This window comes from Epinephelus lanceolatus, chromosome 11, assembly GCF_041903045.1.
Source record: "Epinephelus lanceolatus isolate andai-2023 chromosome 11, ASM4190304v1, whole genome shotgun sequence".
NCBI classification, from domain to species: domain Eukaryota; kingdom Metazoa; phylum Chordata; class Actinopteri; order Perciformes; family Serranidae; genus Epinephelus; species Epinephelus lanceolatus.
In genome coordinates, this window is record NC_135744.1 from 36,400,280 (window position 1) to 36,422,367 (window position 22,088).

At 37.9% G+C, this 22,088-nt stretch overlaps 1 protein-coding gene and 1 long non-coding RNA gene across 2 annotated transcripts; both read right to left on the reverse strand.

Moving 5' to 3' along the window:
• Window positions 1–3,390: 3,390 nt before the first annotated feature.
• On the reverse strand, window positions 3,391–5,694 carry LOC144464724 (uncharacterized). Its single transcript, XR_013492360.1, has 3 exons — window positions 5,258–5,694; window positions 4,224–4,355; window positions 3,391–3,965 (listed from the first exon to the last, which is right to left on the reverse strand). It is a non-coding gene; the product is annotated as an uncharacterized LOC144464724 (long non-coding RNA).
• Window positions 5,695–15,201: 9,507 nt separating this feature from the next.
• Window positions 15,202–20,151, reverse strand: LOC144464723 (uncharacterized). The gene is made up of 6 exons (XM_078172572.1): window positions 20,093–20,151; window positions 18,386–18,462; window positions 17,767–18,090; window positions 16,522–16,845; window positions 15,993–16,124; window positions 15,202–15,761 (listed from the first exon to the last, which is right to left on the reverse strand). The coding sequence occupies exons 2-6, from the start codon at window positions 18,453–18,455 to the stop codon at window positions 15,652–15,654; spliced, it is 960 nt and encodes a 319-aa protein (XP_078028698.1). The 5' UTR covers window positions 18,456–18,462; window positions 20,093–20,151; the 3' UTR covers window positions 15,202–15,651.
• Between the last annotated feature and the right edge of the window lie 1,937 nt (window positions 20,152–22,088).

The window sequence follows — 22,088 nt, forward strand, 5'->3', positions numbered from 1 at the left end:
ACAAATCCTTTTCTACAAATCACAAATTTTGAAACTTATACGCTCACATTTTTGCTACAGTTGCTGCAGTGAATATGGTGCAAAACACATTCACATTTGCACATCTGCGAATCAGCATGTGAATTTATGCAATGAGAGCTGCACACACCTGTAAAATATTTTTTCACAAATACATTTTTTTCTTGAATCTGAATCTGCCCATACAAGTCTTAATTGCTGTTTTTTTCGCTCCCAAATGACAAATTCTTACACTCACTTTTGCACCAAATACCTCTGAGCATGGAGCAAAAGTGATTCATATCTGTAGATCACAGATCAGATGAACATTTTGGCCAATCACAGGAACTCATTTGAGCACATGGCCCTTGGCGCCCGGCTGTATGTCAAAAACAAAACATAAAACTCCAGCTTCCGGCCTCGGGAAGAAGCTCTCCGTCCAGCGGCGGTACAGCAGTAGCTGGAGACTGAGGGTTGGAGTTTATGTTTTGTTTTTGACATAAATGCTTATAGACTGTAAATATAATGGACGGAGCCACCGTGACGTCACCCATTGGTTAGTGGACCGCCATTTTGAAGCATCGAGTTTGGCATTTTAGCCGTCGCCATCTTGGATTTCTGTTTACCGTGCTAAATCGCTGCTACCAAAGTTAGCTTCCATAATTCGAGGTAAACCTTAGAGGTAAGTATTAAAGTCAACTCAGTGACGTTAGCCAGTTGCATACAAGCCCACATTTGGCAAATATTACATAATAAGAGGAGTAATACCAACCTTGTAACATTATTGTAGCGTTAGCTAAAGTTAATGTCACCCTGTGTAAGTTAATTTTAAAGTGTGTGGTGTGTAGTTAGCATAACTGTTGTACCTTAGGCGTCTTGGTGTGCTGATAGCTCAAAAGCCAGCAGATTTAATTTAGTTTATTTAACTCTTCATTTAACATTATACCACAATAAACTGTTATTAAATAATGTGTAGTGTTCTCACAGCTAAACAGAGTAACATTACAGTTCAACATTTAGTGAGTGTGCTAATATTGGCGCTCTCTGGTTAAGGTCAGTGTTTGAAGGCTATTTTTTGCATGCAGGTCCTGTTCATTTCATTGTTGATGAGTCATCAAACACATCCATTGGAAGTATTATTTCTTTCTCTTTCAGAAAAGGTAGGAAGCAATAGTTATTTTTCTATTGCTGTTTAGTGTAAAACAATACAACAGACATTTATTTACATCTTGACTGAATTAGGAATAGTGTTTTTTCAGATAAATGTGCGTAGCTCATCTAATACATGTTATTTCTTTTGTTAACTTTCTCAGTAGACTACATTGTGATATATTTCTCACTATTACAATATGTTTTCCCATCCAGCCACTGTCTGGACAGCTACTTCCAGCATGGGACTGAGAGAGTTAGAGACCATGGGGGACAGCCTTGGTGCTGATGATTTCTACATCCGCTGGTTTGGCTGAGGTGGTCTGAGGCGGAAGAGCCTTCTCCCCCTCTTCGTCAGTACCTATGAGCCACAGCAGTCCCGGATGTCCTCCTGACCACTGTGGTGGGAGTGACCTGGGAGATGTCTCAAGTGTCAGCCTCATCACAGCAAAACAGGAGGACCTGCACCACCTCCACCTGCAGCATCCAGATATGAAGATCATCTTCTCTGGCACCACCCAGAGATGCTGATGGAAGGCTGCTGCCAATCCGGGGAAGATTGACAAGGTTTGTGAACAGTGTTATGGCTACATGTGTTCATTATTTTAGTGGCAGCTTTGTACAACACCCTCACACAAAGCTTGACTCTCTTGGGCTATTTGTGAACGATGCAACGTTACTATTTTTCTTACTCACTGTTGGTTTAAGTCACATTACAGCACATTACGTCATGTCTTATCTCACAATGGCATTGTTAACATACGGCATGTGCTCGGTCTGTTGACATGTATTTTCTCCGAAATCCAAATTTCCACACTGCTGATTTATTCCTGAGGAAATAACGTTATCCTCAGAGTCCTTCTCTAGGCTTCTTGCCATCTGCCTGCCACTGTTTGACAGTGACACAGACTTTCAAAATAAAAGCGCATCCTAAAGATGATGACGTGGATCGATGTTTTCACTTTGCATCTATGACATTGGATCATTGCTCATTTACTCGATATATTGATCCAGGTCGATGGATTGTTACACCTCTAGTGGACATGGCTTCTCTGTGGCTCCTAGAGTGGTGCTAGCTGCTTTTCCAATTAGAGTTCCTATGTTACCTGTAGGTTCTTGTCAGGTAGTTGTTATGACACTCTGGATGTTTGTCAGAGCATGGATTCATCTTTGCTACAGTGTTCTGTGTGACTAAGCAGTACTGAGTGGTTATTAGGGGGTTTCCTGTGATATTTCTCTCAGGCATTGCATTGTGTGGTTTCTGATATTATTTAGGTGGCTCTTGATTATTAAGGGGTTGCGGCAAGGTGGTTGCTAATGTGTATGCTGTAGTTAATGTTAAAATACTCTGTGCTTGTTGTGGAGTACTAGCACTAAGACCAGCAGTAGCAGTAGTGACAGTGACATTTGATAGTGAGAGATTTGTGTCAATTAGCACCATGGACAGAGACACAAAACAAATGCATGTAGATCCAGCTCTGTTGCTGTTTGCAGTGAAAATGCTGTGAAAAGTGCACTGCTCAGAAAAGTTTGGGAACGCTTAAATCACACATCAGAAGTTGAAAATCTTTACTGATGTACATTGTATAATTTGTTGAGAGCAAAATGACGTAACAATGGTCAGTGGAAACAAAAATCATTAGTCCATTGAGGGCTGGATTCAAAATGGTATCTAAAATTAATGTAAAAACTGAAATCACAGGCTGATCCAACTTGTGTGAATTTTATCATGGCAACTCGTTAAACAGTGTTATTTGTTTTTTTCCCCGCTTCATATGTGATCTTAGTTTGTATTGTAAAATGCAGAGGAAACACAATACGTTTCAGTACTTGAGTGTGATCTCTACACTATTGTGTGGATCACAGAGCTCTTATAATAGTGCACAATCTAAATTAAGGATTTTGCTCCATTGTAAAACTATTAGATACAGATGTATACCTGCCACTCAATATATTCTTTCTGACTGTATAAAACTGACCTGTGAATGTGTCACTGACAGGCTGGTGCGTGTTCCACTTGTCTGTTCTCTAGTGAGATAAAAGTCAAGGAAGTGGTTATCTGTCATCTACGCCTTGCCAGTGAACAGTTTCCACCATCACCTTCTGGTTTTGGTTTGTTTTTTTCAGTCTAAGTTGCCATTGCTACAAGGAAGACAGCACACACAAACTTCATGTCTGAAAATTAAAACATAAATTCTTTTTAATCGGTTACATTAAAGGTTTTTAACCAACTTTACACTTAGCGCTCAGTTTAGAGATAATGTTATACTATGTATGAAGCATGTTGATATTTTTGTTGAAATCTTTACAATGACACATTATTACAAAGAAAGACAATGAAAATGAAAACACAAAAGGCAGTGTTACATTTGCGAGACAAATTTACAAACAAAACGGTAGCCCAGAATGAAATAGAAATCAGAAGTACTGTTTGTAGTCTACTGTTCAATATACTGCAGGTATTTTGTCAAATATCACCCAGTGAAACCCCACACAGCTGTAGGTCAGTTAATAACAGTGGGATCATTGTGGATACAACGGGATGTAGTTTTTCAAAACTGCTGACTGTGTTGAACATGAACCAAAACTGCGGTGTTTCCATGTGTCAGGGTAAAGTTTAACTTATTTGTCAAAGGCACAAAATCAATGACCTGATATCTTTTGGTAGGCAGGGGTAAGGTTAGGCTTCAGACTAATGTTGATAATGAATAATATTTAAGGAGAAAATTAAGTTGCATTTTGATGCCAGTTAGCTCTTGGTTTCCTTGTCTGCTTCATCACTCTGACATCTGAGTAGACAACTTCATCTTCAGCGTTATCTGAGAGAGGGAAAAACAGACACTTGAAATGTATCTGAACAAGATACTTGAATCCATCACATTCAACCATGTCAAAGGGTGGTAATGTTGTGTGGTAAAGCTCTTGAGACTTGTGAAATCAATCCATTCTTTCCAACATAAATCATGAAAATGGACTCTTATTTTTATTTTGATGGATTATCAACCAATACCAGTACAGTCCTCAGTAAGACAGAGGGAAGATGAAGATTTGGAATTGGGGTAGAATCTTTGTCTTACCTTTATTAACACGCATGGGTCTTGTTTTCTTATATAAATGTTTGACACCAAGTAACAAAGCCAGGAGGAGAAGGAGAATAGCAGCACTTGCGATCACAGCCACAGCCACATGAGAGAAGTGAGAAACTGAAGCTAGAAAACACAGATATCAAACCAAATTAGATATTGAGATGATGTAGATATGTCACTCTCAGGGCCAATCAATGTATTTAGGAAATAATTCTTGTCCATTTTTCCAACAGGTGTAGTAAAGGTGCTTTCAGACAGTAAATCAGTTGCCGTTCATTATTTAGCCTACAATGTAAATGCAGCAGGGGGACGGGTTCTTGCTCTCATAAATACACACAGCTATTTGCCGCTGCCGTTTATGATGGCTTAACGTTTTCAACTTGCCGTCACAGCTGTGTGGTCATAGCAATGAGGAAAACAATACAGAATCAGATTTTACAGCTATCGGAGTTCATCAGCAGAGAAAAGACAGATCAGTTTAGAGAAACTGAAGCAGAGTATCATTAGCGTTAAAGTCTGATTATCCAGTCTGGTTCAAAAGCTTTTAATACGAGCAAAACCCCTTGCCATATTGCAAACCATTTCCTCTATTTTAAGCTTCAACCTCCTGTATCTTAGCTGTGTGATGAGAGTAAACATGATTCAGCCTGTGTTGTACAAGCTGGTAGGATCGGAGGTGGCGGGGAGCCGTGGCTCAAAATACAGACCACCAAAATTGTTGGGCAGTGACTGCTCACTGTCTGAAAGCACATTTTAGATCTATTCACCAGTATGTAAATACATGAACAACAAATGCCATGGACAGAATACACATCAAGATCCTGGATCTGTACTTGCCAGTGTCTACATATCAGGCTGAGACTGAACATATCTGAAAGCCTGACCCATCCAACTGGAAAATGATTTTTTTTTTTTTTCCCCAACTTGATAAAGTAGTCAAAAACATGGAATGGCAACTGGTAGCAAATATCAGCTGAAGAAAACAAAAACAAAATAATTTTTAGAAATAAGTTGAAATACAATACCTTTACAGTTCATCAGCTGGAGAACTGTTTTATCCCTGCTGACGTTGTTCCTAACTTGACACATCAAGTTTCCGGTCAGCTGACCATATAAGCTGATGTTAACATTCGAATCACTGGATTTGTCTTCTTTAGCTGCTTCCCCAGTCAGTGATTGTGAGATAGCTGTCCGGTTTGGCTGTGACTGGCTGTGGGCTCTGGTCTGTATCAGTGGATAACCGTCCAAAGTCAAAATGAATTCTACTTCATCTCCCTCAGAGGAGCAGCTGATGTTCATCTGCTTTGGTGACAAACACATCTGAGACACCACTGGCGTTGACACTGGAACTGCAAGTCAAACGTACAGTCACAAACAGTATTTACAGTGGATAATGCAAAGTAAATTTTTATTGCTTTGTCTGCAAACTGTGTCGCATATACCTTTTTGATTATCTGTTTAAATTCCAGGAATACCTTTTAGATTTTTAAGATATTTTTATTTTTATTTAATTTATTTTTTTTTTAAATTAAAGATTAAACAGAGATGGCAAAAATTGCAGGTTATGTTTGAGAGCAATTTATGGAAAAAAAAAAAAAAAAAATATATATATATATATATATATATATATAAAAAAAAAACAACAACAAATTACATGAAATATATTACCAATAAAAAGAAAATTAAAAATGCAAAGAAACTGTTACACGTAAAATAAAAGAAAGATTTTTCCACTATAGCCTATGTATTATTTAATACACATCTTAATATCAAACATAAAATTCAAAAGTAAAAAAAAACAAAAAAAAAATCTAAAATATTAACAGATAAATATAAGTAATTATTTGAAATTTAGAGACTTGAAATAATTACTCATACCACTGATATATGGGAATATCATTTGTTATATATAATTTATTATGAAATTATGAATGCTATAAGATTTGCAATATGAAGTATATAATATTGTTGATGTAGGTGATGTGTTTGAAAAAACAGAAAAAAAACAGAATTTGTTATCATACTCCTGATTTAATAAAATGGGTTAGCCAACCTTTTTTAAAACACACAACTTGCTTGCCCCATCAATTTCTAGGATGTGATAGATAGAGAAATAATTTATTTTGTACAGCTGATTTAAACTAATTATTAGGCCCCATATCAAGTAATTTATGACATCATATATATAGCTATAAAACAGATTTCTTTTGTCTACCCTTTTGTTGATTTTTGTCTCTCTTTTTGGTCTTACCTTGTACTTCTAGATGCATTTTGATTTTATGCAGCAGTACACCATTAGTAGCTGCATATGTTTCCAACAGGTAATCTCCAGAGTCTTCTTTCGTTGCCTTGTCAATCTGAAATATTCCACCGCTGAAGAATGCAGAATTAATGTATTCCTTATCTATAGATACTACTGTATTGTTGAGGATTTTCAAAATTCTGTGCTTGTTATTCTTTATCAGCATCATCTTTGTATTTTCACCATTGGGCAAGTGAAAAATCAGCGGCTCAGCAAGTGCTCCGTAACACTTCTGAGCTCCAGTAGTTTCAGATAAGCTGCATTCTCTAGCCCCTAATAGGAAAAGGAAACATTAAAATTAAAATTAAGAAACATCATTAAAAGTCATAGAATTATGATAATTTTGGTAATCTATTCTAAGTACAATAAATGGCATTCATTTTATTATGCAATGGCATCATTTGAATTAAGTACATGGTAAAGGTTTCAATCTTATGCTAACTGATTTTACCCATTTTGAAAATGTATATTGTAATAACTATTTCTGAATATAAAACATTGCATCATTAGATATGATAATGGTGTACACACCAACACTATTAACTACACAATTAAATTGAAGTGTACCTTTTGCCATGGCTGTCGTCACCAGAGCTGCGATGATCATACAGATGAAAATCATTTTCTGTTGGAACACAATCACATTATTTCACAATGAATCTCTTCTTTACACAGGTTAATCAAATAAAATTTGCTCAAGTTTTGTATATGTAATTATAAGGAAACCTTAATAAACCTAATGCTTGGTTATTTTCATGCACATTGTAGTAATGAGCATTTATGTCTGTTATTAGGAAAATTAAAAAAATTGTTATAAAAATAATGCAACGACTAATGAATACTACACACTTTGTACACACTTAAGCTAATTCCAGCATACCTGGATTCAAAGTAAAAACTATCACTCACCGCCCCCACGTTATCGTCTTCGTGTCTTGTTGACTGGCTTGTAAATTTTCCACTGACAGCCTGCTGGTATATCTCTGATCTTTTTGTCTTGTGTGAAGAGAATTGAGGAAGTGCTTATTTGCACTTAGGTACTGTCAGGGTTCAACATAACATTTTTTCCCCACTGGCCCCCCCAGGCCAGTAGTTCAGAGTTTTACTGGCCCCTTGTATATTCTTACTGGCCCAAGTAAAAAAAAACAGAGAGAGAAAAAAAAAGTCTATAAAACTTCATTTAATTTAACTTCATTTCATTTAACTCCATTATACCTCACTGTAGTGCGTGATGGTCTATATACAGCACAGCCTCTGTCCACTTCTTAGATGACCTCACAACAGGTTTACAGAGCTTTAACTTCTGCCTGTATGAGGGAATCAGGTGGACGGTGTTGTGGTCAGAGTGGCCCAGTGCAGCGCAGGGGACGGAGTGATAGGCTTTGTTAACAGTTGTGTAACAGTGATCCAGAATATTCTTCTCTCTGGTCGGACATTTTATAAACTGTTTGTATTTGGGGAGTTCATGTGTGAGGTTACCTTTGTTAAAGTCGCCAAGGACAATAACTAAGGAGTCTGGGTAAAGTCCGCTCCACACACAGTAGCTATCTGGTCGGCGAGCGTGCGCTGTAGCCTACCTCCTGCACGTTGGCCTGCAGTGGGATGTAAACACCGACCAGAATGAATGAAACAAACTCGCGGGGGGAGTAAAAAGGTTTGTAGTTGATGAAAAAAGATTCCAGATCAGGAGAACAGTGGCTGCTGGATCACTGTCACGTCATTACACCAGCCACTTAGTATAAAAACAGATACCTCCACCTTAGAGTTCCATGTTACGATCCACTCCAAAGAGTTGGAAGCCAGCCAGCTGCAGCGCAGAGTCCGGTATCGATCCACACAGCTACGTCTCCGTGAAGCACAAAACTGCAGGTGTAGAAAGTCTTCGTTTTTCACCACCAGTAGCTGAAGTTCATCCAGTTTATTGGTCAGCGAACGCACGTTGGAGAGAAATATACCTGGCAGCGGTGTGCGTTGTACGCGTTGGCAGAAACGGCGCACTGGCACGTTTCCCCCGGTGTTTCACTGCACAAAGGTGAGGGCATCTTTGGCCAAAAAGCCCAATAAATCCACTGAAGACTCGAGAAAAGTGGGATAAAAATCCGCTGGAGTTGTTCCCCTGACAAAAAAAAGCCTTACAGCGTCACTGGCCCGAGCTCACATAGTGATAAATGATAAATTTTTATCTCAGTTGTTCGAGCTGTTGCTAGAAGATTAGCATGTAGTGGTGTGCTTTATATGCATGGAGTCAGCACAGACACAAGGGTCCCCTCTTACTATAGTAGCCAGGAGATAGATATGTATATGTACATATATATATATATATATATATATATATATATATATATATGTATGTATGTATGTATGTGTGTGTGTATATATATATATATATGTGTGTGTGTGTGTGTGTGTATATGTATATGTGTATATACATATATATATATATATATATATATATATATATATATATATATACACACACACACATATGTGTATATATATGTCCTGAACCAAACCAGAATTTGGTGGGACGAGAGCATATCAACCAAATAATTGACCAGGAGACTACAGCCCTAGTGTGTGTGTATATATATATATATATATATATATATATATATATATATATATACAGTACAGGCCAAAAGTTTGGACACACCTTCTCATTCAATGCGTTTTCTTTATTTTCATGACTATTTACATTGTAGATTCTCACTGAAGGCATCAAAACTATGAATGAACACATGTGGAGTTATGTACTTAACAAAAAAAGGTGAAATAACTGAAAACATGTTTTATATTCTAGTTTCTTCAAAATAGCCACCCTTTGCTCTGATTACTGCTTTGCACACTCTTGGCATTCTCTCCATGAGCTTCAAGAGGTAGTCACCTGAAATGGTTTCCACTTCACAGGTGTGCCTTATCAGGGTTAATTAGTGGAATTTCTTGCTTTATCAATGGGGTTGGGACCATCAGTTGTGTTGTGCAGAAGTCAGGTTAATACACAGCCGACAGCCCTATTGGACAACTGTTAAAATTCATATTATGGCAAGAACCAATCAGCTAACTAAAGAAAGACGAGTGGCCATCATTACTTTAAGAAATGAAGGTCAGTCAGTCCGGAAAATTGCAAAAACTTTAAATGTGTCCCCAAGTGGAGTTGCAAAAACCATCAAGCGCTACAACGAAACTGGCACACATGAGGACCGACCCAGGAAAAGAAGACCAAGAGTCACCTCTGCTTCTGAGGATAAGTTCATCCCAGTCACCAGCCTCAGAAATCGCAAGTTAACAGCAGCTCAGATCAGAGACCAGATGAATGCCACACAGAGTTCTAGCAGCAGACCCATCTCTAGAACAACTGTTAAGAGGAGACTGCGCCAATCAGGCCTTCATGGTCAAATAGCTGCTAGGAAACCACTGCTAAGGAGAGGCAACAAGCAGAAGAGATTTGTTTGGGCCAAGAAACACAAGGAATGCAAGGAATGGACATTAGACCAGTGGAAATCTGTGCTTTGGTCTGATGAGTCCAAATTTGAGATCTTTGGCTCCAACCGCTGTGTCTTTGTGAGACGCAGAAAAGGTGAACGGATGGATTCCACATGCCTGGTTCCCACTGTGAAGCATGGAGGAGGAGGTGTGATGGTGTGGGGGTGTTTTGCTGGTGACACTGTTGGGGATTTATTCAAAATTGAAGGCACACTGAACCAGCATGGCTACCACAGCATCCTGCAGCGACATGCCATCCCATCCGGTTTGCGTTTAGTTGGACGATCATTTATTTTTCAACAGGACAATGACCCCAAACACACCTCCAGGCTGTGTAAGGGCTATTTGACCAAGAAGGAGAGTGATGGAGTGCTGCGGCAGATGACCTGGCCTCCACAGTCACCGGACCTGAACCCAATCCAGATGGTTTGGGGTGAGCTGGACCGCAGAGTGAAGGCAAAGGGGCCAACAAGTGCTAAACACCTCTGGGAACTCCTTCAAGACTGTTGGAAAACCATTTCAGGTGACTACCTCTTGAAGCTCATGGAGAGAATGCCAAGAGTGTGCAAAGCAGTAATCAGAGCAAAGGGTGGCTATTTTGAAGAAACTAGAATATAAAACATGTTTTCAGTTATTTCACCTTTTTTTGTTAAGTACATAACTCCACATGTGTTCATTCATAGTTTTGATGCCTTCAGTGAGAATCTACAATGTAAATAGTCATGAAAATAAAGAAAACGCATTGAATGAGAAGGTGTGTCCAAACTTTTGGCCTGTACTGTATATATATATATATGTGTATATATGTATGTATGTATGATACTGCAAAGAAATAAGCTCTTCCTGCCTCTCAACACCTAACCATATATGTTGGCTTTAACTGAAAGGAAGCCTTAGATATGATAAGATCAACGCTTTCGATAGGGTCTGTGAGAAACCACAACTTTTTCCATTCTCAGTCTCTGCTTCGGCCACAGTTCCTACCATTGTGTTTGCATGTTTAATTGCAAAGAAAGACTGAAAGGTCAAAGATCGAAAGAACGATAACGAGAGCGTAAGAGAGAGAGAGAGAGAGAGAGAGAGATGGTCATGCTGTGGTAGACTGAAGGATCTGGTCGGAGAATCAACGTAGTGAAGACAAAACACGCTTTAGTAATTTCAGCCATGACTTGATGCTCCGTTCACCAAATAAGGATGGGTCATATATCCAGGTGTGCATTACGTCTGGCAGAGTTCACATGTAGCCCATGTGAACTGTCACAGTTGGTCTCATGCAATGACATGAGTTTCTGCAATATGAAGTTATTGAGTGGGACAGAGAACCTTTTCTGTTTGATATTTGAACTTTTGCACTGTCTTGTCCAATGATCAATTTCTCTGTCTTGTCAGCAATATGCAAAAATGTATTTGTGACATCCACTTGGGAATGTCATGAAGGCAATATATTTGTTGCATCACATTTTAAATAGATCTGAGTATCATCTACGTACAAATGGAAACTAACTCATGTCTGTGTATAAGATGGCCAAGAGGGATCATGAAAATTGAAAATAGAATTGGACCTAGCACTGACCCCTGGGGCACCCCACAGTGGACTTCTGTTGCATTAGATATGACGCTGGCCACGCAAAAATGCCTGCCTGTTAGGTTTCACCTAAACCATTTTAGAGTCGTGCTATTGATGCCTGCCCATGTCTGGAGACGATCCAAAAGGACATCATGGTCAGTAGCGTCAAATGTGGCACTTAAATCTAGAAGGACAAGAATGGACCTTAAGAAACCTTAAGAGGTGCAATTTCAATGTAGTTGTTGTTGTTTTTTTAAACCAGACTGAATTTTTTGATATTATTGTCATAAATAAAAGCTAGCAGCTTTGATCCACTACACTCTTACTATAATCTTTAATAAAAAATGTGAGCTTAGAAATGGGCCTAAAATTATTAGGGTCAGAGGACTCAAGACAGTCTTTTTAAAGAAGGTTGAACCAGGGCAGTCTAAAAAATTCAGGAACAGAACCAGTTGATGGAGAGCAGTTTAAATTTTGTAAAATATATGGGGGAAACTCTGAAAAAAAACTTCCTTACAAGGAGAATAACTTAGGACAGGTTGAGGGTTTCATCTTTGTTACCAGATCAGCTAGAGAGGTCAACGAAATAGAAGCAAATGAATAGAAGGAATGCACTAAATAGTCAATGATACATTGACTAGATAAATACCTCATACAAGCCCACTTCTAAAAATCCGAACTATACTAAAGCTCTCTGGTAGTACCTGAAGAGAATAGTGTACATCCTCCACTTCTTAAAAATTATTGTCTAGTTAAATGTACAGACTTTTGGCTCCATCTTGTGGTCAAAAACAATTCCTACATTGCTTGTAGTTTGTATATAAAGGTTTCTGGTAGTGCTGGAGAGAACAGTATACATCCTGCAGATGTCTCTCATGAGCTACTCTTTTTAAATGTTAAATCACTGACTAATAACAAATCAAAGCTAAAACAGTTATGTTTTTCTTTGTCTTGAGGAAACAAGGATAGTGTGAACATGTAATTTTAAATCATATCAATATGATAAATTATTAAAAAAATAATTTGAAAGATTTTATTTTTTCCCCCACAATGCTGCACATAAATAACTCTAAGGAAATTTACAAATTGAAAGTATACTTGAAGGGTTCAAAGAGCACCCTTAAAAAACACAAAAGCCATTTACTATATTATATGTACTTTATAATGGTAGCCCAAAAGCAAGGGAATAGGAAGTAAGGTGCTTACTGTGAAACAGTCTAGTACAATACAGATATGGTAACTAAAGTCACTAAACAACTGTGTACTACTGAAGGGATGTCTTCGTGTATACTGAGCAATATCCTGAAACAGTTAGGTGACATTAACATGCTTGCATTTGAAAATTATTAATTTGTTTCTACATGTAATTTAAAGGCTGGCTCATGTTTAATGTAATAGGAGAAAGCCATGTTGTGTTCTGAGCCGAGTCTCATTTTCTTGGATTCTTCATCACTAAAACATTTCAGTCAACAGTTTACAGAATTGCCTGAGAGACGAAATGTATCGGACATTGATAATCCTTCACAACGAGCATAATTGTCTTCTTTATTTTTTCAGGCTGGAAAATGTGTTTTTGCATGACTGTGTAGTGTTATACATGGAGTCAGCTGGGATATATAAGGGTCACTTTGGTTTTTGTTTCCAGGAAGTTCAAATATGTCCTCACAAAAGATTTTATTGGTACACATAGTGATTACGTCTAGTGATACATATAATGATACACAGACAGAAACACTGTGAACACACACATGCAGCCTGTAGTCAATAGGAAACTGGAGGCAGAATGGAGGGAGAAGATGGAAGTTTATGCAGCGGAGACAATTGTTTCAAATGTGTAGCCACTACTTGTCGAAAGTTATCATTGACTTTTAACAGCAAAATTTATGTGTGCACTAAACTGTTTATCTTTTGTTTTTGATTTTGTTCTCATGACTGTGACATGCAGCACTCTGTCGCTGTCATAAGTATGAGAAGTACATGGCTACTAGAAGTCATGGTAACGTACTTTGAGCACCTGATTTTAGTGCATAGAAGGCAGAACATCACATCTCTTTAAGAGAGATGCATCTGTAGCTGGTGACAGGAAATTTGGTCACGAACCATGCAGCGTGTAAGGTGGAAGTGTAATTGTGAATAGTCTATGCACGGGTGCTCCAGCAAACCACACTGCTGTCGTTTGGTCGACTTTCACCCCACTTGAGTTTGTATGACCCTGCCTCTTGTAAATCACCAATAATTTATTCTTCCAAGCACATTTTGTAATGTGCTGCCTGGATTATGTCCCTTACAAATACTTTTTTACTAACAGGAAGTGCTACATTTATGTACCACTTGGATTTTGTAGGCAGGACTTTGACACTCATAACAGAATTCACATTGTACACATTAATGAACACATTGTGTCCCTTGCTTCAAGTCACTTGAACTTTTAACTACATTAATCATACCCACATATATTTGAGGAAAAGAAATTAGATTCATTGACTGTGAACATTTTGCAGATGTATTTAGTATTTACATTTTTTGTGTGTTTGGTTTGCAGGCCTGTCATTTTAAACCACAGGTTATTTCCTTTCAGTGTTTGTGCCTCAGGTAGCAGGAGTCGGTTTGGTGTTTGTGTTTAACTGCAAAGAAAGAATAAGAGATCAAAGAAAATAGAGGGACAGAGATGTGGTCATACTGTGGTGGACTGATGTGTGCGTAATGTAATTAAGACATGGGAGTTAACAGGAACTTTTGAGGTCAAGTTGAGGTCTGGAAGACCTAGAAAACTTTCCGAGAGAGATGCTTGTAGGGTTGCTTAAAAGGCAAATCAAAACCACAATTTGACTGCAAAAGACCTGCAGGAAGATTTAGCATACTGGGGGGCTGGTGCACTGTTCTACTGTGCAGTGACACCTGTACAAGTATGACCTTCATGGAAGAGTCATCCGAGGAAAACCTTTCCTGTGTCGTCACCACAGAATTCAGTGTCAGACTTGTGCAAAGGAACATATAAACAAGCCTGATGGTTTTTGGAAACAAGTCCTGTGGACTGATGAAGTTAAAATAGAACTTTTTGGACGCAGTAAGCAAAGGTGTGTTTGAAGAATAAAGGGTGCAGAATTTCATGAAAAGAACACCTGTTAAACACAGGGGTGGATTGATCATGCTTTGGGCTTGTGTTGTAGGCAGCGGCACGGGGAACATTTCACGGATAGTGGGACAGTTTGATTCAGTTAAATTCCAAGCAAATTTGTAAAAAGAAAAAAGTTGAAAATGAAGAGAAGATGGCTTCTACAACAAGATAATGATTCTAAACATATCTCAAAATCTACAGTGGACTAAGTCAAGAGGCGCAAGATTTTGCCATGGCCCTCTTAGTCCCCTGATCTAAACATCATTGAAAATCTGTGGATAGACCTCAAAACAGTACAAGAGTCTCACAGAACTGGAAGCCTTTTGCAATGAAGAATAGGCAAATTGAACTGAATGACTCTTAGCAGGCTACAAAAAGCATTTAGAAGCTGTGATACTTGCCAAAGGAAGCACTGCTAAAGACTGACCTTGCAGGTGCCCAAACAAACCTTTTTTGTTATTTTGAAACTGTAAAAGATGGAAATAAATAGTAATCCTACTTAAGATATTGGAGAACTGTTTTATTGTTTAACTATTTGCCTTGTGGAAATCAGGTCATCCTTTACTTATTAAGCTATTCACAATAAACCCAAATTTTGATCAGGAGTGCCCAAACTTTTGCAGGCCGCTGTATGTCTCAGAAATTGTCTATCATGCCACACAATTACAAGGCAGAAAATAAAATCACATTAAGGCATTTTTAAGTTTGAGATGCAAATGCATCAATGTTAAAAACAACTTCAAAATTTCACAAATGGCTCAAAAATCAAGAGGAAAATAAGATGTAGCCTATGGTGTAATATAGCAAGTATCCTAATCACACATACACACAAAAAAACAATTCAATCTGGATTTTCAAGACACAAAAATAATGATCCCTGATCACATTTTTTTTTATCTCAAAGATAGGTAATGTTCCTACGAATGGAAAAGATAGGGCTGGTGCTTGATTATGTTTGAGGAGAAAAATACGTTTCATCCTCCTGTGAGTTGGGTCTGGTTTTCCTTGTATTCTTTATTATTCTAACATGTGCGTAGATAACTTCATCTTCAGCGTTATCTGGAAAAATAAAAAAACAGACATGAAATCATGTAACCTATCACAGATGACACCATGCCTTCTTTTTAACCTTGAAACTATTTAAATGGTATTAAATGAATGTAATGCAGTAGCTATCGGAAATGCAGAAAAAAAATCATTCAGAATCTACAGTACAGAATTATGACAATCTAACTTAATGTCAGTTTGGTCCTTATTGAGATGGATGTAATGAGAAGATATTTTACTCACCGTCATTAACAGTTGTGGATCTGGGTTGGTTACAAGGTTTTAGGACTCTAAGACACAGCGCCACAAGGAAAAGGAGAGCAACAACACCAGCTGCCACAGCCACAGTCACAACAGGGAACAAAGAAACTAAATCTAGAAAACACAAATTTCAAACCAAATTGAATATTATTATGACACTGACTTGAGAGTTTCAGACCTACCAAGGTCTTTCTTAAATATTTCTTGTCCATTCATTTGTCTTTCATGGAGTTTTTGATATGAAGCAGTGGATGACCATAATAATTACATTGTAATAAGACAGAAGACGAAGAAGTAGTTTAAGATTCCAGGTTGATACTTCCACTTACAAGACTTATGTGATGTACAGTATCAGATAGCAAAAAAATCTAACACTATTAATTATGTCAACCTTTTATTCTACTTCAATTAAACCAAACCTTCCCATGCAGTCAGAAAATAAGTGAATACGTGTGAAATAGTTGTGAGCTGATATTTAGAAAAGAAAACAAACATCCTTTTAACACTGTACCTTCGCAGCTTCTCAGGTGAATAACTGTTTCATCTCTGCTAACGTTGTTTGAAACACGACACGTCAAGTTTCCTGTCAGCTGACCGTTTAAGCTGATGGTAACATTTGAATTACTGGATTTGATTTGTTTAGCTGTACTATTAGCCAGTGACTCCATGTTTGCTGTACTGTTGCTTGGGGACTGACTGTGGCTTCTGGTCCGCATCAGTAAGAGATTATCCAAACTTAGAATTAATTCCACCCCATCTCCCTCAGAGGAGCAGCTGATGTTCATCTGTTCTGGTGACAAACACGTCTGAGAAACAGCTGGCTTTGACACTGGAGCTGGAAGACAAACAGAGAGTAACATAAAAAGTGTCTACAGTACAAAATGCAAAGTAGAATCCACTACGAACTCTGTTAACTATGGAGCCATGATCTCATCCAGTGCCTATTTTTGATAGTAAAAAACAAAAAACCTTTCCAGGGCTAAAACAATTTAGTAACTATTCAAACTTTTCATCAGAAAGAAGGCTATGGCTATGTGTGTATAACACTTAAGAAACACACCTAACAAAAAACTGACAATGTAAATTGAAAGATTGGGTGTGTAATAAGATATTGCCTCAAACCCAACAGAGACAATGTACTAAGGCTAATCTGAATAAGCTTCTGAACCAGGTAATCAATATCTTCTATACCATTACCCCCAAAATCCCAAATACCCTGTAAATTAAGAAGTAGTTATCCAACAGAATTATATATATTATTAGTTTTTCTCAGACAAGAACATTTAAACTTAGTGATAGGTCTAGTTTTGTGACTATGACAGTTTGACCATCCCTGACAGGCTTACAGATACACTAGCAAGATGTCGAAAAAGTCAAGTGTCTGGAATAGTGTTAAAATGTACCAAGATGACCCAAAACTGATACTGTGGGCAGCCCTAAAACATACTTTGATCAGCCTTTGTGTCAGTAATGTTATCTTAACACTGAGGTTAGAGTTAGATGATAGTGAAATAATCAGTGATGAAACATGAAATAATTATCTAGTGAAGAGCATTTTGCATCAGCATGTTTAGCTTTATAAATTAAAGACACCTTATTTAGAGGTGCCTACATATTTAACATAGAAATGTCTATGGTGAAGAATATTAGCAAAGTTTAAAAGGTCTGGTTAAATTCTTGTATCAGATAAAGTAGATTTTTTTTTCATCCACAGTTGGAATCAGACACATTTTTTTTTTTACGTTTTTTAACCTACCTTGTATTACTAGATGCACATTCACTTTTTTCAATAAATGCCCATTAGATCCAAATTCTTCCAGCACATAGTTTCCAGTGTGTCTCTTCATTGCTTTTCCCAGTTTGATTGTTCCATTGTTGAAGAGTGCAGGCTGATTCAGGTATTCTTCATGCAGAGTCACTATCCGATGTTTTACTTTTTTCAAAATGATATATTTATCATCCTTTATTAATGTAATATCTGTATTAGATGTGTTTGACAGTTGAAAAATCAACAGCTGTCCCACTGCTCCAAAACACATCTGAGCTCCAGTACACCCTGAGAAATTACATATGATAGATCCTAAAAAAAAATAAATAAATAATAAAATTGATGAAGTGCTGTTAAACACATTCATGTCATTACAGCAGGGAAAAGGAAATAATACAAGGCCATTCAACATTTATGATGATATCATTATGTTTTACTGCCAAAGTTATATTTTTCTGTAAATCTAAATTTAGCTGCATTCCTCAGTGATTGTCTCTGTAAACTTTTCTGCCTTAATTCTGTTAAAAAAAAAAAACAGTTTTCTACTGAGTTATTGTTTATACACTGAGTGTAAGAAATATGTTAGCACAGTTAACTGCACAAATACCTGTCGCCAGAGCTGTTGTCGCCAGAGCTGCTGTTGTCAGAGTGGTGAAGATCATGCTGATGGAAATCATTCTTTTTCTGATGTGACACAAAAATCTCACATTATTTCTATTTTAAATGTATCTATCTACTGTAAAATTACAAATTCTATTCATAGTTAGTTTGAAGTTAAAAACACCATTTTAATAAATTATAGTAAACAATATGACTGGCACATATTGACTGTTTTAGAAAACTGATAAGAGTTAACAGGGTTCAACGCTAAGGTTTCTTTTTTCACTTGCCCAGCCGGGCAAGTTGGTCAGAGATCTACTTGCCCGAAGTCAGTTTTTACTTGCCCTATAAAAATTGTTTAATTTAAGCGGCTATCAATTAACAAAGACTGCAGTTATTTTTATGTTATGTAATCTTTATTCACACTGTATTTATTAATTAAAACAACATATGTCATGTATTGTAGCTTAATTCCTACACAAATATGACAGTGTCAGGGCTTAAAGTGAAAAATTTGTCAATCGTTCTCCATCTATAATTTTGCACCCTACCACCTCTATTTATTTTTCACCCCTCTCTCCAGTTCTGCTGTATTAACACTGGGTTTAATATATTTTGCTTCCATCTCTCTGCCCTGCTCTACTCTACTTCAACGCTACTTAGCTCTCTCTCTACTCTACCAGTAGACTACCACATCCACCTGTTGCACAAAACGCACACAGCAGTGTTTCCCCTAGGATGGAGTTGTAGCAGCGGAGGTGAAGCACACGCATGAAAAATAATTTTCACATGCGTGAAACTTTTTTGTATGCTTGCAAAGCACAGCCTGCTGGGATGTTTCTGTGTATCTACTGGCACCAGAAGGGCTCTTTAGGACTAAGTACATACAGTACATGTGTGCACAGTATGAGCAGGTGAAATGTCTGTCTAGCTTACATATGAGGTGTCTCAAGATTTAGGACCATACAATTGTATTGAATATAATAAAAGTAAAAAGTCACTTGACATGCTGCTGTTTTGTGCTATGACCTATTTAAGTGCTGGAAGTTGTTATTTACGTGACAACGCCTGAACGCAACACAAGCTCAGCATGAGTGCCGTGTTTGTCTGTACGTAACAGCAGTCTGTTGATGGTTATTTACACACTGACCATTTCAATACAGTAACTTTGTCAGCTGACAAACTGCACCGGGCTCGGGGTCAGGTTTGGTCAGGAAAATTAGGCCCGAGCCAGAGAGATACAGAGAGCAGAGGAGAATTGTTAATGCGTGACCATGTAGAGACAGAAATGACACGATGACATAACACCATAAATAGTATATTGTTATGTTATTATATGAAGCGTCAGTCGCGCAAAATAATATCAATGGGGGCTGTGGGCAGGACATTGTTACACAGCGTGTGCCTGTGACTTCAGGCAGAGAGACTGCTGCATCAGAGCCGAAGGAGCACGTTTTAAAATACATTTATTTTATCGATTATTTATTAACTTTTACTATTTTTAGCAACTTGTCCGATCAGGCAAGTGAGTTGTTAGTTTACATGCCCGACCTTGAGTTTTACTTGCCCCGGGCAATCGGGCAATCCTTATTGTTGAGCCCTGGTTAATAAGCTCTTCAACAAAATCAGTTTCTACAAATGCTAAAAAATATTACAACGTTGCTGCTCATTTTATATAATTTTAGCACAAGATTAGATTTAAACTGTCACTCACCGTCTTCACAGAAGTGCGATGTCTTCTTCCTGGCTGTTAGGCTGATTTGTGAATTTTCCTCTGACAGAAGGCTGGTTTTTGCTCTTGTTGTCTGGTTGTTGTATTGTGACAACACAGGAAGTGGTAAGTGTCGTCAGCCACAACTCACCAGCACACAAAGTGAACATCTTATATCTGGCAGTGCTCAGATATGGACTGTAGACGCAAACTGTGGCTTCTCAGACTTGAAACAATGTGCTGCAAGTCTTTGTTGTAGATTTTCTACCGTCTTCAAATTTCTGAGTTCTCATTTGCTGTGTGAGATGTTGAACATTTTCTGCTTTTATTTATTTTCATGCCTCTGCACTGGTGATAGCGTTGGCCAGGCCCAGAGACATTATATTTTTTGGGTTTTCTGTCCATCCGTTTCTCAAGTATGCCTTGAGGGAATTTCTTCAAAATTTCCATTTTGAGTCAGAGATGAACTGAGTAGATTTTGATGGTCAAAGGTCAACGTCACTGTGATCTTGCATGTCTCATTCTCATAAATGCAGTATCTTAAGAAAAACACCTTCACCCACACGTCTGTTTAGATAAAATGATAAAAAGATGACTTTATCCAAATTCTCAACCCTCAACTTCATGTTGTCATCATAATGTTCCCCAGAAACACTTCTCTAGCCATTATTCCATGTCATAACTCAGGAACAGAAGGGGAGACATTTGGTCAGATACTGAATACTCTTGGGTGTCATCCTTGAAACTGTGCTGATTGTATACATGTTTTGTGCTGCTGGAATGTGCCAGTATTTCTGTTCAAATATACAGGTTTTTAGGTCACCACACATATGTAGATACAGACACATAAATATAGTAGAGACAAGCTGCTTTATATAACAGATCAAGTTATAAGCAGATATAAGAACATTTTAAGTGTTTCTTAATGTACACTGTCTTTAGCAATTACAGCTTATCATCGGAAGACATAGTTGTCAGTTTTGTCTGTTTATGTGCCAGCATCCAGTCATGCCTCACAGGAAGAGATGAAGTTGTTGACCTTTATACCAGTAAACTCTTAAAAATACATCATATCTGTTTTGGAAATGTCACTTAAAACTCCTCTAAAGACATAATTAATTTAATTACACCTGTGTCCTATTATATTGTTGGAGGAATGAGGCGTTGGGGCACAACATGTATATAGTGCACTTTGATTGAGTTTGGCCACTGAGCCACTTCATGACCAGGTTGTAGTGACATGCTGAATATTAGCAGCTCTGTGAAACTGTGTAGTAGTTCATGCAGGTTTTAAGGTTCTCTGTACAACAGTCCCTCTACAAATACTGCACTGTGAGTAGTCGAGGGAAAATTTGGCTGTCACTGAGCGTCTGTTGGCCTAGTCTTTGAGTTGTGTCCTGCACCACTGCACCACACGCGTTGGCCCTTGTCAGCTTTTTTAGCGGTATTTTTTTTTTGTTTAGACGGTGGAGCCCGTCAGTGAATATAATCACTCTGATTGGCAGTTCAGCTCAGCACACAAAAGAGCAATGGAAGTTAGGAAAGTGAACAAATGGCTAAAGTCAAGAGGGAGTGAGATCAAGACAAACTGGCTCCATAAGGTAAGGTTATTTGTCTTTAGCCATTGAGCTCTTAAGCAGGAACTTGTTGTGATGATTGTGCTATTGTTCACTAGTGCACAATAACTATGCTTTGTTCTTTCAACACTGGATTGTATTGTTAAGGTGTTAACTGGCTAACCACTGTCATGAAGGTCTTCCTGTTTCCCTTTTTTGATGAGGATTATAAGCTACTGCTGTCTGCTGCTGTGACGTGTTATTTCCTCTCACACAGGCAGACAGCGTACTTGCTGGTTGGCCCAAGGCTGTAGTTAATGCAGTGTGTTCATGTGCAACTTTTTGGCCAAGACATAGTTTGACTTGACGCGACAGTCGACTCTCGTCACTGGTATAGTTCTTAAATGTCGGTTTGGTGTGTCTGGGCCTTTAAATATCTGTCC

Excerpts from the sequence above, each read along its gene's own strand:
- LOC144464723 (XM_078172572.1), bottom strand. The coding sequence starts at position 18,455 with ATGATTTCCATCAGCATGATCTTCACCACTCTGACAACAGCAGCTCTG. Across the intron at positions 16,846-17,766 it reads TGTGCATCTAGTAATACAAG|CTCCAGTGTCAAAGCCAGCT; the intron begins GTAGGTTAAAAA and ends TTTGTCTTCCAG. Across the intron at positions 15,762-15,992 it reads ATCCACAACTGTTAATGACG|ATAACGCTGAAGATGAAGTT; the intron begins GTGAGTAAAATA and ends TTATTTTTCCAG.